Here is a 12,720-nt window from a genome sequence, read left to right as displayed (position 1 = left end):
CCACAACTCAATTAGGGATTGTAGAGACAAAGTAAAACTGCTCAGAATCTCGTAAAGAGTAGGATCGTCTGAATCTCGTCTATTCTCGTGTCTGTTCCTGTGGAATAAGTTGAATGTTTTATGCGATGTTGTGTTTAATAAAAGAAATGACACGGGACCCTCAGCTCTGTCGTCCTCCGATGACATCAACACGATCCCAGTGTCAGCTGATGACAGGACATGGTTGGACATTGCTCGTAGCCATCTTGATTGTTACCCTAATATCTCTCACTAATCCAACTAACCACACTCCACCCATCACTTGAGTTGTGTGATAATATGTGTGATATGTTCCATATTACCTATTGTACATGCTATACAGACACATCTCTGTACACCATGAGAGGGTGAGACAATACATATAATGTATCTCGTATTGTGACACAGTGTACACATTGATTGTGGTGTTATTATTTGACCCAGCTGACCCGGCTGTGGAATGTGCCCTTGACCTTTTAGAGCCTTGGGGATGTCCAGAGACAAGGATGATTGCTGCGAGTTTTGTCAGAAGGATTGGAGGAGGGGAGCGGAGGTAGGTGGGTGCTGGGGTGCATGGGTGGGTGGGTCGACGCGCTCCACTTGTGAGGTGAGCAGGTCATGAAAGGTGAAGGTCCCGTAGAGAAACAGCTGGGGTCAGCCTCCCACGTGCTGCCCTCTGGAACCACTTACACTTCACGTGATGCCTTATCATTCCTTATCAGTTCATGTTAAGAATTGTTGACCTCTCAGGCCCAGCTACAGCCTTCCGCAGTCTCCACCTTGCGTGCAGAGTTCAAATGGAAACACTTTAAAGCAAGTGTTGTATTTTGTTTTAGTCCCAATTATAAAGTCATTTACAAAAATTTATATTTATCGAGTGCTACTCACGGAAAGACGAAACTAACAGGTTTGTAAGCAGATGACTCGACAAACATTGGTACGTCACGTGATGGAGCACGTAACAACGGAACGGTCGCATGTAGAGAAACGTGACGGGAGAGCGAGTGAACAACTCGTGTGGAGGGTGTGTCCTCGTGTGATGTCACAATTGTGAGCAGTCTGTTATAGTTATCTCTTATTGTGCGTTATTTTAGAATTCTTACAGGAAAGAAAAGCGGATTTCTTGCGTACCTACTGAGTAAGCACTTAGTATCATCTTTAAAATATTCCTTGCATCTACTTGGTATCTCCTTAATATTTGCTAGGTATCCACTTAGACAACTTGCTGAAGAGTTTTGCGCAAACACATTTCCTTCACCAATCCCCCCCCCCCAAAAAAAAAAAAAAAAAAAAAAAGAAGAGGAAAACGGTGTTCGATTTTCTTCTGTTTATTTTTGGTTTGATATACAAGAGAAACAGTCTGAAACTATGTATTAACCCAGTTGGAAGAGACTTTTGAAGTTCTGCCGCCACTCAGTCATGCACACCTCACCGTCACCTGCAAAAGACAACGTCACAGCTTGACCTTGACCTTCTTGCCCGTGGTTGCGGTGCACGTGGTGGCAGGTAGGAGGTGGGTCGGTGAGACACTAGCAGTCAATGTGATGGCGAGGGACATTAATTTGAGGGAGAGGGCGGCAACAGTGACAGGTGAACGCAACTAGAAACACAGATCAACAGCATTCAGCAGATTCCAAACACGATGAAAACAAAACGAACAAACAACAAAAAAAAAAAACCCTAAACAAAAAAGAGAGAGCTAGTTCTTTCAAGCGAGTAATGCGAAGGGCCATCACTCATTAATCATTATAGTTATTATTCACTATCAACATAAATGAGGATTTTTAATTAATGGCGAGTACAGACTTCTCACCATTTTCATCGAATAGCTTGAAGAGATAGGCAAAGTCTCTGTCGTCGAGGATGACGTCTCTGTTGATGTCGATCTCCAGGAAGTTGGCAGGTGACTGAGCGCTGTCCGGGAAGCTCTCCCGTTTCCAGACCGTGTCGAACTCCAACCTCGTCACGCCCCCGTCATCTGTGACGTCAGATGGAAAGATGGCGTGCAGACAGCGGCCTAACACAGTGCTTGGCTGGCTTCACAACAATGATCGTCACGCTACAATAAATGTAGTTACGGTGTGCACAGGTGAAAGCCCCGTATCCTTCACGTCTGTCATTAACAGGCGATTCAAACACACCCCGAGCTACTGCCAAGCACTAAACAAGTGGACGGTTGACATCACTTCTCAACTGGTGCATGTCCACATCTATCTTTGGTGACAGCTAGCTGTCCACTAACATCACAAAAGGCAAACAAGGAATGTTTATAACGTTTGTGCTGTTTTCAGTATTTTCAGTAACTGCCTTAAGCTGTACTTACAGGCGCTGTCATCCCGCACGGTGTTGTGGCCCAGTGCACCCACAGTCACGCAAGTATACAATCAGATGTAAACACCTAAATAAAAATGATAAATAGTGCATACTGTCAAGATCAAAGTGATGCCAAGCACTTGAAAACTGCGTGGCGTCCAGGCAACTTGTCTGGTTGCCGCCATACTGCATGAACAGCTTGTCTGACGCATTCTGGCCGAGGGCGCTGCACAAAATACTCACGTGGATTGTGACCAGATGATGGGTTACATGTTCTCAAAGATATCACAACAAACGTTCCCAACACTAAAGTCTTCAAATACGAGAAATTACACCGACTCAAAAGGTATTTGCAAGGAGATAGGTTTCATTTTACAAGTGGTCGCGAGATGACAGAGAATCGCGAGGAACTTACCAGCCCAACAGCGTGGCCGCCAAAATGAGATACTTCATTGTGTTGAGATGTCCACACAAAGACACTTTCATAGGAAATGAGCTCTTATGAGGCATTTTTATAAGTTTTCTCTGATATGTTACAGTTCAGTTTCTAAAACTGCATTGTTTAATCTGTGTACAGACAGTGGGACCTGTGTGTAAGTGGTCATAGAAATTGCGTGACTGATGTATAGGTATGTAGCTTTCATTGAGGGCTTTAATGTACTTAAAGACACTGACTCATGCCTCATTGTTTATTGTGCACAAGACAGTATAACCTGTTTGTAAGTAGTTACTGAATGTTCTAGTTTCATGGACTTTTTTGGTGGTTTTTTTTGTTTTGTTTTGGCTTCCATAAGCATCTTAGTTTGTGGAAGGTTGAGTAAGATTTAAATAAATTAAAGAACAAAACAAAAACAATGTAGAATTTTTTTTTAGAAACTAGACGCCTCAGTTTGCAAGTAAAGTATATTCAAAAATAAGGCAGAGGTTAGGTCAAGAAGCTACTATTTTCAGATCAGTTCAGCAATCATTGACATTTATGTAGTCACAAAACGCTGCACAAATAATTAGGTCTATAGGGGGGAATAATCTGGTTCTAATAATTAGGTTAGCATGACAAAAATAACAGGCCTAAAATTTAGGTCTAAGCTAGAATACTCCAGCACCAAGTCACCTCAGCTAAAATATAAAATAAAAATAACTAGCTATTTTAATTGGATCAGTAGAAAGCGGGTATTTCGTAAAAAGCTTATCTTATCATTTTTCAGGTTTACTGGTCTGAGGGATTGATTTATTAATACAGTCATCATGTTCGCTAATAACACTAACACACACAGACACAGACACAGACACACACAGACACACAGACACACACACACACACACACACACACACACTGAGAGAATGGACTGTCTCTATCTTTGGAGTCAGCCTTCCAAGCGTCTCTTTGCAAATCTGTGTGTCTTATCTCTCGGTTTAAATAACTGAGAGGTAGCCTCAGTGGACTAGGGACTGAGCAAGACTTTCTTCACATCCCACGGCGCGTCCTTACGTCCTGTCTGCTCAGGCCGATTGTTGGCCTTTTGTTATCGCTGTGTTATCTAGGCAAGTGCCTCTAGAGTCTAGATGGTGGCAGTGTCCTGTAATGTCTTAAGACAAAAATCCCCGTCAAGAATATTTAATAAATTTTCATTCCTAATGTGCTGTCATTGGTCAGTCCGTGCCTTCATGTTTTAAGGTTAATTCAACCCCTTCGCTACTTATGGACTGCAATGTAGAAAGCATGTGAAATGAGAATGTCAGCGGGAAAAGGGTTAACTGTGACACAGAGTATTTGGGGAACACGGTTCAGCCGTCGAATTTTTGGCGGGAACGAGGTTGGAAATGTACTCAGGCCCGGGATGATGAAGGAAGACGAGCCTGAGTCAGGACTTGCAAATCTCCCAAGTTGAGATTACAGAGTAGAGCAGGGTAGTGTCCATCGATACTGACCCTTGTGGATTAACCTCGCCTAGACGAGGTGTGACATCTTTTGGGGGATTTTGCTTATGAAATTCTAATACAACTCCCGTAGGCTTCAAAGTTGTAAACACGAATATACGAGAGAAATATGTGTGAATTGGAAAATTTGGTTTAGAATATAGTAGTATAGTGTAAATTCGAGTTACAGTTTTTTTCCTGTATGGGCCAATTGAGTTGGAGTCCTTCTGAAGGAGGAAGAATCACCTCCCCAGACTATTCCTCGATCACCTTCGGTCCGACACCCAGCAGCACGTGGGCTGGGTGCACCTTCAGGCTTCCTGACGTCACTGGGGTGTACCGCTGCTATGACCCCGGGAACCCCCTCTCCCCCCGACACGGCCAGTGAGTACGGTCTTGGAGTGTCATCCAGTGCTGTTACACGGGCCGACCAAAGAGTTTCCTATCCCCTCGGGGAAGGAACAACCACTTCTAGTGGATTATATGTGTGATTTGTGTTAATCGCATTCTGACTGGAGATGTAAAGGGTGATAACCCTCCGCTAGTCAGGCGCCGAGCCGTGAGTATGGTTACAGGCAACTGATATTTTGAAGAGGTAACGAAAACTTGAAGAGGTAACAAAAACAACATGATGTGGAAAGCCTCAGGCAATCGTTGTTTTGTGTGTTGAAAGAACGCGTATGGACGTCGGGTGTGTGTTGCTTGTGTGAGAGCCGGCGTCCGTGACATGTGATTATCTGCGCACGCACACACAAAATATATACGTATATGTTTATTTATATATAATGTTTTCAAGTAACCGGTTACAACATTCAGTTTTGGTTAAAATGAGTTTGTAGAAATATGGAGACAATCTCGCTGATCAAGACTCTGACCATTTGCTTCAACGGGAGTGTATCTGAAGCCTATTAATTTACTGCCAGCCTCACACCTCACCCCCCCCCCCCTCCCCAATCCTCTTTATTGATAAGACCGCTTCTAAGGAGAGTAGAAAGGATGTTAAAGTATTTTTGTACTGTTCGCTGTCGGTCCTTACTCAATGTATCTTCATTGACAAGACTACATGCTAAAATCTCACATTTTGTTAAGTGCAAATCAAAAAAGTATTACAAATGCGAGAAAGTGATATGACAGCAGAAACATATAAAACGAACACGATTAATGCAAGCAAATAGTGAAAGGGACGTAATCCTCAACAATGCACTCATTATAACTGTTTAATTTTAGGCTTTCCTCCCTTAGTCCGTTAAAACTGCTGTGCTTTCGCGCGTAATAATATATTTAAAAAAGCAACATACGTGGATAAAATAATACTTTTTGGATACGAAGTTCGTCTTTGAAAAAGTAACAACATTTTAAAATATTATAGTTAAAAAAATCTTTGTGTTGTGAAAACAATTGTTCAGTATCTGTGCTCTCAGGTCAGGACAGATTCAGAGGCAGGGGAGGTAATCACTCAAGTTTTTGACGCGATCTGAAGTTATCCCGCTTTTGGCCGGACAGAACACGGAAGACTAGAGTCACTAAACGAACAGTCGTTAAAACTGATAACAGGAGCAGCAAGCAGCATCATGGTGGCCAAGCACTGTGTGTGGGGTATGTGCAATGCTGACAGCCGATACCCGGAACGCTACCCGGGCGTGCAGTTCATTCCTTTCGTCAAACCGAAGAGAGAGCGAGAGAAGTGCATTCGCTGGATAAAGGCGTGCGGCCGACCTCATAGTCAACTGTCAGTACAGAAGATTAACAAGTGGATGTATATATGTTCCAGGGTGTGTACTTCGATCTCCTGTGTTATGTTTAAAGGTTACCACACAGGACTGTGCGCAAAGTCCACCAGGTGTACTTCGGGCATTTCATGTTACATGACAAACTTCTTAAAGTGTGTATGTGTGCACGCTGTAAGGTACCAATATATATTGGCACAAATTCGATTACATTGATATTTATATGTACACACGTGCACCATTGTATGCTCCTTGACACAAGTGCACCATAGTTTTACACGACAAAGTGGGCAACATCATGGTAGCTGTCCCATTTGACATTTGGAAGGAGAGCTTATTTAACATTAACTTTAGGTTTAAATTAGGATTAGGATATTAACAGGAGTAAGCAGACATAAGGTCACATGATTTCCTGAACTCGGACCCCAGCTTCCCCATTTTTCTCATGGTAGCACCAAAATTAATAAGCACTTTCAAAGAGATAATTCTACACATGATGCCGTATGTTTTTATATGCTTAAATATGTGTGTTTATATATAAATAATACTTACACATTCATAGAGATGGTCGTACACATGATGAAGTATGTTAATGTGTGCCTGTAGGAAATAGCAGCACAGCAAATGAAGCATTTTTATTTTGCATATTTTATACATTTATTAGAATCTGATTATTATTCAACTATAAAGCATATAATCAGGCATAAATCATGCAAAAACATTTCATCTGTGTCCAGCACTTTGTCGATGGGCTGCCAACTCAGCAAAACCCAGATCCAGTGACTGCCCTGCCTAGCACCTCCTACACTCCATTTAGAAGACATAGGTCTTTTGGGGTGACTGCTTCTGCAGGTCAAATTTCAAAAGACATTCCAGTAAAAGTACTGCTACAGTTGTCTGTAAGTTACTAAAGATTCAATAATAAAGACATTGATTATTGACATTTTTCATATTATTTCGCTATTATTAGCTGTTAATCTTAATAAAACATTAGAAAGTGAACAGAAACTTCACTAAACAGCTTGAAATGGTCAACTGAAGCTAAAATTATGTGAAGCAGAACTTTGTTCCATTGTCATGGTTGCATGCAAAGTAATGAGCATGTATAGTTGTTCCTAAATAAAACATCCAGAAAATAAGTATTTAGTTTTCAAATTATAAATGTGTAAATTTGTTGGAATTTTGTTTTGCACAGGTTGATAATGTCATAGCTGTTACTAATACCATTACTGGTTACTTATAGAAGTTTCAGTTATGCCATGAAACTAGGATTTTTTTTTTAACTGTCAGGCTGCGAGTCATCAGTTTGATAAAGTCAGGCAACACCGTTGATGAAATAGTTCTTGATTGCTTTTTCATATTCCCTTAAACACATACACACATATACATACCCCACCCCAAGCAAACACACATTCATGAAAGTGTTTAACATTTTTGACAATTTAACTTGAACGTCCCTTTCTGGTTATGACATTTCTCATAGTTTGAACAGATTATGTACCACTTTCACAAGCTACCAATCAAAGGTATCATTCCTACAGTGAAATTTATCCTGCTGATCAATAGCTAGGCCACACCATAATTTCTGGGTGGTGCTTGTTGTCAGGACATCTGTCTTCAAGATATAGTAGCATTATGGCATTTATTACTTGTTTGTCAATCTCATACTTAATAATTTCTAAGTGATTATTATACGCCTATCATTAGGTGGTCACCTCTTGCCAAAGGCAGGTTTAGAGCCCAAACCTGGGATGAGAATCCTGTTTCAAGACTTTTCATTACAGTATTTTGTTTTTAAGACTGGAAATTAAAATATTACTTTGATGCCAGGAATTCCCCCTGAACTATATTTTGCAGCGATGACTTTTGCTTTGGAGTGTAAGGGAAGGGGAAGGAATATTGTTTGAAGTTGTTCTAGTACATATACTGAGTGAAATGTCTGTTGCACTTGATTTTAATAGTTCCAAATCTTTTCTTGGTAAACACAAACAGCGTTTGATGCTAGTTGGAGGAAAAGGTTTCCCTTTTTCTTAAAACTGTGCACACAATATTTGAGTCATAAAATGTTTACCAGTTGAATTTGCTCTCACAGGTGCGCATACATGTGGGTGCATGTTTAGAATAACTTAAAAATATTGACGATTTCATTCTTCTTTTGCTAGAATCTAGAATTATCTGACGAAAAATAAATGAAGATCTAAATTGAGGGATCACACTGCTACCTCATAATGTGCCATTAGGCCTTTGCTGCGCATAGTCACGACTGGAGAGTTAGAGTAATTCATTCACCCGTCTACACACACATATGTTCAATGGAGCTGGCAAGCTGACCATGCTTACTCCCTTCTGTAAATATGAATGGGTGCAGATGTTGAGAGCGGGATGTTTATCGTCAGTCCCTTCTCCCTGCACCCTACAGTACACTGGTGAGACAAGCAGAAAGGGATGAGTTGGAAAGAACACGTAAACTAATAAATGGACTGATGGTAAGAAGAGGTCAAAGCAAGCAGTAATGTTGTGTAGCAGTCGCTGTCCACACGAGGCACGTACCCGTGTCGTCCACCCCTCACTGGCCATGGCAGTGCCGTGGAGTAGCGTCCCCTGCCTGGAGTGGCGAGGCTCAGGACGGACACACGGGTACACTGCTTACACCAGCCTCGCTAATTACTTCTTGCGGATATGGCACAGGACTTGATAAACAAAACAAAAGTGACATTACAAACCACAGTTACAGAAGGTGCCCCTGAGCAACGTGCTGCAGCGGTTGTCAGTGATCAGATAGTAAGTATTCAAATGATGTCGAGAAAATACGCAGACACCTCGTAGCCACCGGTTTCTTCAGGATATTTTCTTCAATACTGCACTATAGTTTACAAAGTGATGTAACCCTTAGTTAGTAAACGAATTATTAGTCTGGTTTCTTTTTAAGACAAAATCAGTAGTTACTGGAAAACTCGACAAGACATTACTGGAAGTTGCCTATTATTCATGGATGGCTTAAAAGCAGGTTGGTCTCAGACGCTATCTACTAGTACCCACTGCTGGCTAAATGTAGGATTAACTCTTCTTTATTGATCATTTCAGTTGTTTTGCAAATGTGGGCACCTTACTCTTTCTGTTAGTTCATTAAAAGCCAAGATAGTTCGGCTGTCATCAGACTGTTTGGATTCTCAAATAGTTAAGTTTTATTCAGTTACTTGGTTTGACAGTTACCAGTAGACTGGTGATAATTATCAATTTTCCTACTTTCTTTGATGGGGCAGCAGGTCACCCTTCATATAGGTGAATTCTGATTTGCCTGCGTCACTTCTTCAGTTTGAATCGATGCTAATGGTTGTTTCCACTTTTGAAAATAACCATCAGCTATAAAACTTAAAGCATATAGAACTATCTAATAAAGGTATAATTTATATTAAATAGTGTCTTCTTTAATGGTGTAATGATTGAATGGCAAAGCCTGACTATATTTAGGGCATAAGCCCCACCCCACCTATCTTTGCTTTACTTTTTAAACTTTATTTTATTATTACCTTTTTTAACATTTTAGAACCCAATAGCTTATGTTCATCAAAAAGTCTTTAAAAATGAAAACAAAGAGATAAAAAAAAAGTTTTATTCCTCTTCCTCGTACCAAATGCCAAAACTATTTTTTTTAAGTGAAAAAGGACAAATCTGCAAAGGATTATGCTTATTTCAGAAAGGTTTAAGTTTTAAAATTGTTTTTGCTTTTTCCACCATGCAGTCTGCCACTAATCCCAGTCCTGAAAATGTGGATGGAGGGAAAACCAGTTCTGTTCAGACAGAAGTACTATTATCACAAAGCAAAGGACACAGTTTTGAAATGGATACAGAAGACAGTTCTGAACTGGGTGCAGAACGTAGTTCATCCAGTTCACAGTGCTCTTATGCTGAAGTCTCTAATGCCATGGCTGATGAAAAAGCCTCAAGAACAAAGAAGATAGTAATGTCTGTTACTACCCACAGCAGTGGGTTTGATGCTGATGTTGGCAGTGATTGCAAAAGCACCTTGCAGCAGTCCAACTTGCAGCTGCAAGTTCAAAGACCTACCAGTCCAGACCATTCCCAAGCCTCACTCACATTGAAGCCTTGTGTTGTCAAGCTCATACGCTTAGATGATACCCCAGTTCTAAAAATGTGGCTGCAAGCTCAGCAATTAAAGGATGAGACAACGAACAGCCATTGCCCACTCCAAACAGAGGGTAAGTTGGTTTCCTGGGCCTTCCCACCATTTTCCAGGATGTCAAACTATTAGGTTTCCTCCCTCAGTATGTGATGCAATGTCAATCACCATACTCTTTACAGCAGTGTTATGGTAGCAAACATTTTAGTCTCTCTAGTGTGCTAGAACTTCCACCCTTAAAATAACTGTCTTTGCTCTCAGTGTTTTCATCTGATCATTATGTTGCAGAACCAAAAAGAGATCCAGCTATGATTCCAATAGAATTACCACATACAGGAGAGTTCAAATCATCATACAAAGTGATCTATGCTGAGACATCATCAGGCTCATCTTCAGCTAAGATTTTTTCCAGCCAGAGTTCAAACACAGAAGCTCAACCAAAAGTAGTTGTACCTATTCTAAACAAGCTTGAATGTGATGTCTGCAAGATTATCTGCACAGGAAGGAGGGGGCTGCTTGTGCACAAGCGCATGGCTCATGGCAGTTTTTTATGCACCCTTTGCCAGCAAGTATTCTTGAATAAAGATCAACTTCAGAACCACAGGTGTGGGAAGCCACAGAACAACAAGGGGCAAGTCAACGATTCTGGACTAGCCCATGTGACTGTGTTCCCTGACAGATCCAGCATTGTTCACAAACCTGGTACACCCTCTTACTTTAGGCCAGCCCCAAAAAAACCTGATGCTGCTTCAACAGTGACATCTAACAGTGCAGCTGTTGTTTATTCTGATAGAAAGCACGTGGATACAGTTTTATCAGAGCACCAGATCACCAGCTCTGGAAATGCAGGACAGAGCACAGACAAGTTCAGTACTTCTGGTAGTCTTCAGTGTGTACAGTGTCGGTGCCATTTCATTAGCAGGGAGCATATTCTGCAGCACAACTGTGGAAAAAGTCATGAGAGTAAAAAACTGGGAGATTCTAAAGATTTCCCTCAGGTGACTGTTTTTCCTGACAAGACAACTACAGGTTACAAGAGTGTGAAATTACATGGCAGTAATAAGCTAGTAGATGCCAAGGAAACTGTGATAGTGTTCCCTGACAAATCTAGTGTCGTTAACACACCTTCTTGTGACAAATCTCGTATTGTTAACACACCTTCCTGCGACAAATCTCGTATTGGTAACACACCTTCCTGCAACAAATCTCGTATTGCTAACACACCTTCCTGCACCAAATCTCCATCTTTAAAGTCTGGTGCAAAGTCTGCAGCTCATAGCTTGTTTGTAGCATATCCAAATGGACAGTACAAGCAACTGAATGAAGCCCATGCACTTCACCCGTTAGAGAAAATGATGTTCAAACATAGTAAGATGGACACTACACACACAGCTGTGAGGAAGAGAAAGAGAGAACCAGAGAACAAAGGTGCTACAACACCAGCACTGTCTTTTGTTTGCCCAAACTGCCTTTGCTCTTACCCAAGCAGTGAATTGTTGGAAATGCACAGTTGTGCCTTGGCAGGCTCTGCAGATTTGGTAGCTCCAGAAATGTCTTCTGAAGTGGAGCGGTTGGCAAAGTTTTACAGTAGTATTGTGTATAAGGAGTAAAATTGCTGCAGCCTGTCTGTACGTGTGACTGACAGTGTGAATGTATGCATGCTTTTGATTATATTTGTGTACAAATGAACCTTTTTTTTTTTATGGTGATGGGACTCTATAGCCAACAATCAATTTATTCTTCTTATTATTTCATTATATCTTCATCTGACATATAGTTTTAAAAGCATACAGCAGAACAATAGCTTGGGTACTTTTGTTTCTGATTGTTTTGAAGTGCAATATCAGGTACAATATTGCACATCTTTCTAAATTATTTTAAAAGGTTTGAAGAGATGTTGAGTGAACTGTGCATGCAGGAAATCTTGGGAGCTGGCATCAAGTTGCATTTCTTAGTTTCCCTGCTTTGTCATGGGAGATGATTGCAGCAAAAATTATATAAAGTGTGCTGCACATTTGTTATTTCTGCGTGAAACATCAGCACATTTTATCTTTCCTTGAGAATGTTAAGTTTTTACATGGATTGCAGAAATTTTCCTAACTTTTTGTTTTTCTGTTGTCATTAATTTTTTTTATTAATGAGTTTTTAAGAATAGATATAGGCAGCTGTTGTATTGCTCTTCAACATCAAGAATGATTTTTGTATGTGCATGTTTGTGTAGATTGTGTGCTGGAACATTTTCTCTATTAACATTGCATTTCACATCTAGTAATGCAAGTGTAATAAATAATGAATGACTGTATAGTAGAGTGTAGAGAACTTGCATTCAATTCCCTCTTGTACTGTCAAGGAAAGAATGAAGTGGCTATTGCATGTGGGAAACAGTTTGTATTATCAGCCACTTCTGCAAACATTTTGTATTGACGGCCTATGGTGCAAACAAAGAAATCCTTCACACTGTACATTCAGAAGATTTCTTGAAACAACCTTTGATGGCAAAACATAGAATAGAAGCTGCTATGTTTTGATGGCTGGCTGTAAAGATTTGCTAGCAGAATTGCTTTCCTTTAAAATCAAATTAGATATGCAGAGCTCCTTGATTGA

The 12,720-nt window shown here is 40.6% G+C and overlaps 2 protein-coding genes across 4 annotated transcripts; one reads left to right on the top strand and one right to left on the bottom strand.

Annotated features, from left to right (window-relative positions):
• Nucleotides 1–1,330: 1,330 nt before the first annotated feature.
• LOC112555243 (calmodulin-like) lies at nt 1,331–2,902 on the bottom strand. The gene is made up of 4 exons (XM_025223548.1): nt 2,747–2,902; nt 2,445–2,557; nt 1,832–1,996; nt 1,331–1,456 (listed from the first exon to the last, which is right to left on the bottom strand). The coding sequence occupies exons 1-4, from the start codon at nt 2,839–2,841 to the stop codon at nt 1,392–1,394; spliced, it is 438 nt and encodes a 145-aa protein (XP_025079333.1). The 5' UTR covers nt 2,842–2,902; the 3' UTR covers nt 1,331–1,391.
• A 2,816-nt stretch (nt 2,903–5,718) lies between these two features.
• On the top strand, nt 5,719–12,418 carry LOC112554779. 3 transcript variants are annotated; one of them, XM_025222806.1, is made up of 4 exons: nt 5,719–6,020; nt 6,713–6,874; nt 9,718–10,195; nt 10,405–12,418. In XM_025222806.1, the coding sequence occupies exons 1-4, from the start codon at nt 5,820–5,822 to the stop codon at nt 11,724–11,726; spliced, it is 2,163 nt and encodes a 720-aa protein (XP_025078591.1). In that variant the 5' UTR covers nt 5,719–5,819; the 3' UTR covers nt 11,727–12,418. The 3 variants fall into 3 exon arrangements, with proteins under 3 accessions (XP_025078591.1, XP_025078592.1, XP_025078593.1); XM_025222807.1 differs by lacking the exon at nt 5,719–6,020 and adding an exon at nt 6,021–6,154; XM_025222808.1 differs by lacking the exons at nt 5,719–6,020; nt 6,713–6,874 and adding an exon at nt 6,895–8,756.
• The last annotated feature ends 302 nt before the right edge of the window (nt 12,419–12,720 follow it).

The sequence above is a fragment of the Pomacea canaliculata genome, linkage group LG14, assembly GCF_003073045.1.
Source record: "Pomacea canaliculata isolate SZHN2017 linkage group LG14, ASM307304v1, whole genome shotgun sequence".
NCBI lineage: Eukaryota > Metazoa > Mollusca > Gastropoda > Architaenioglossa > Ampullariidae > Pomacea > Pomacea canaliculata.
This window is presented reverse-complemented; position numbering and strand designations above follow the sequence as displayed.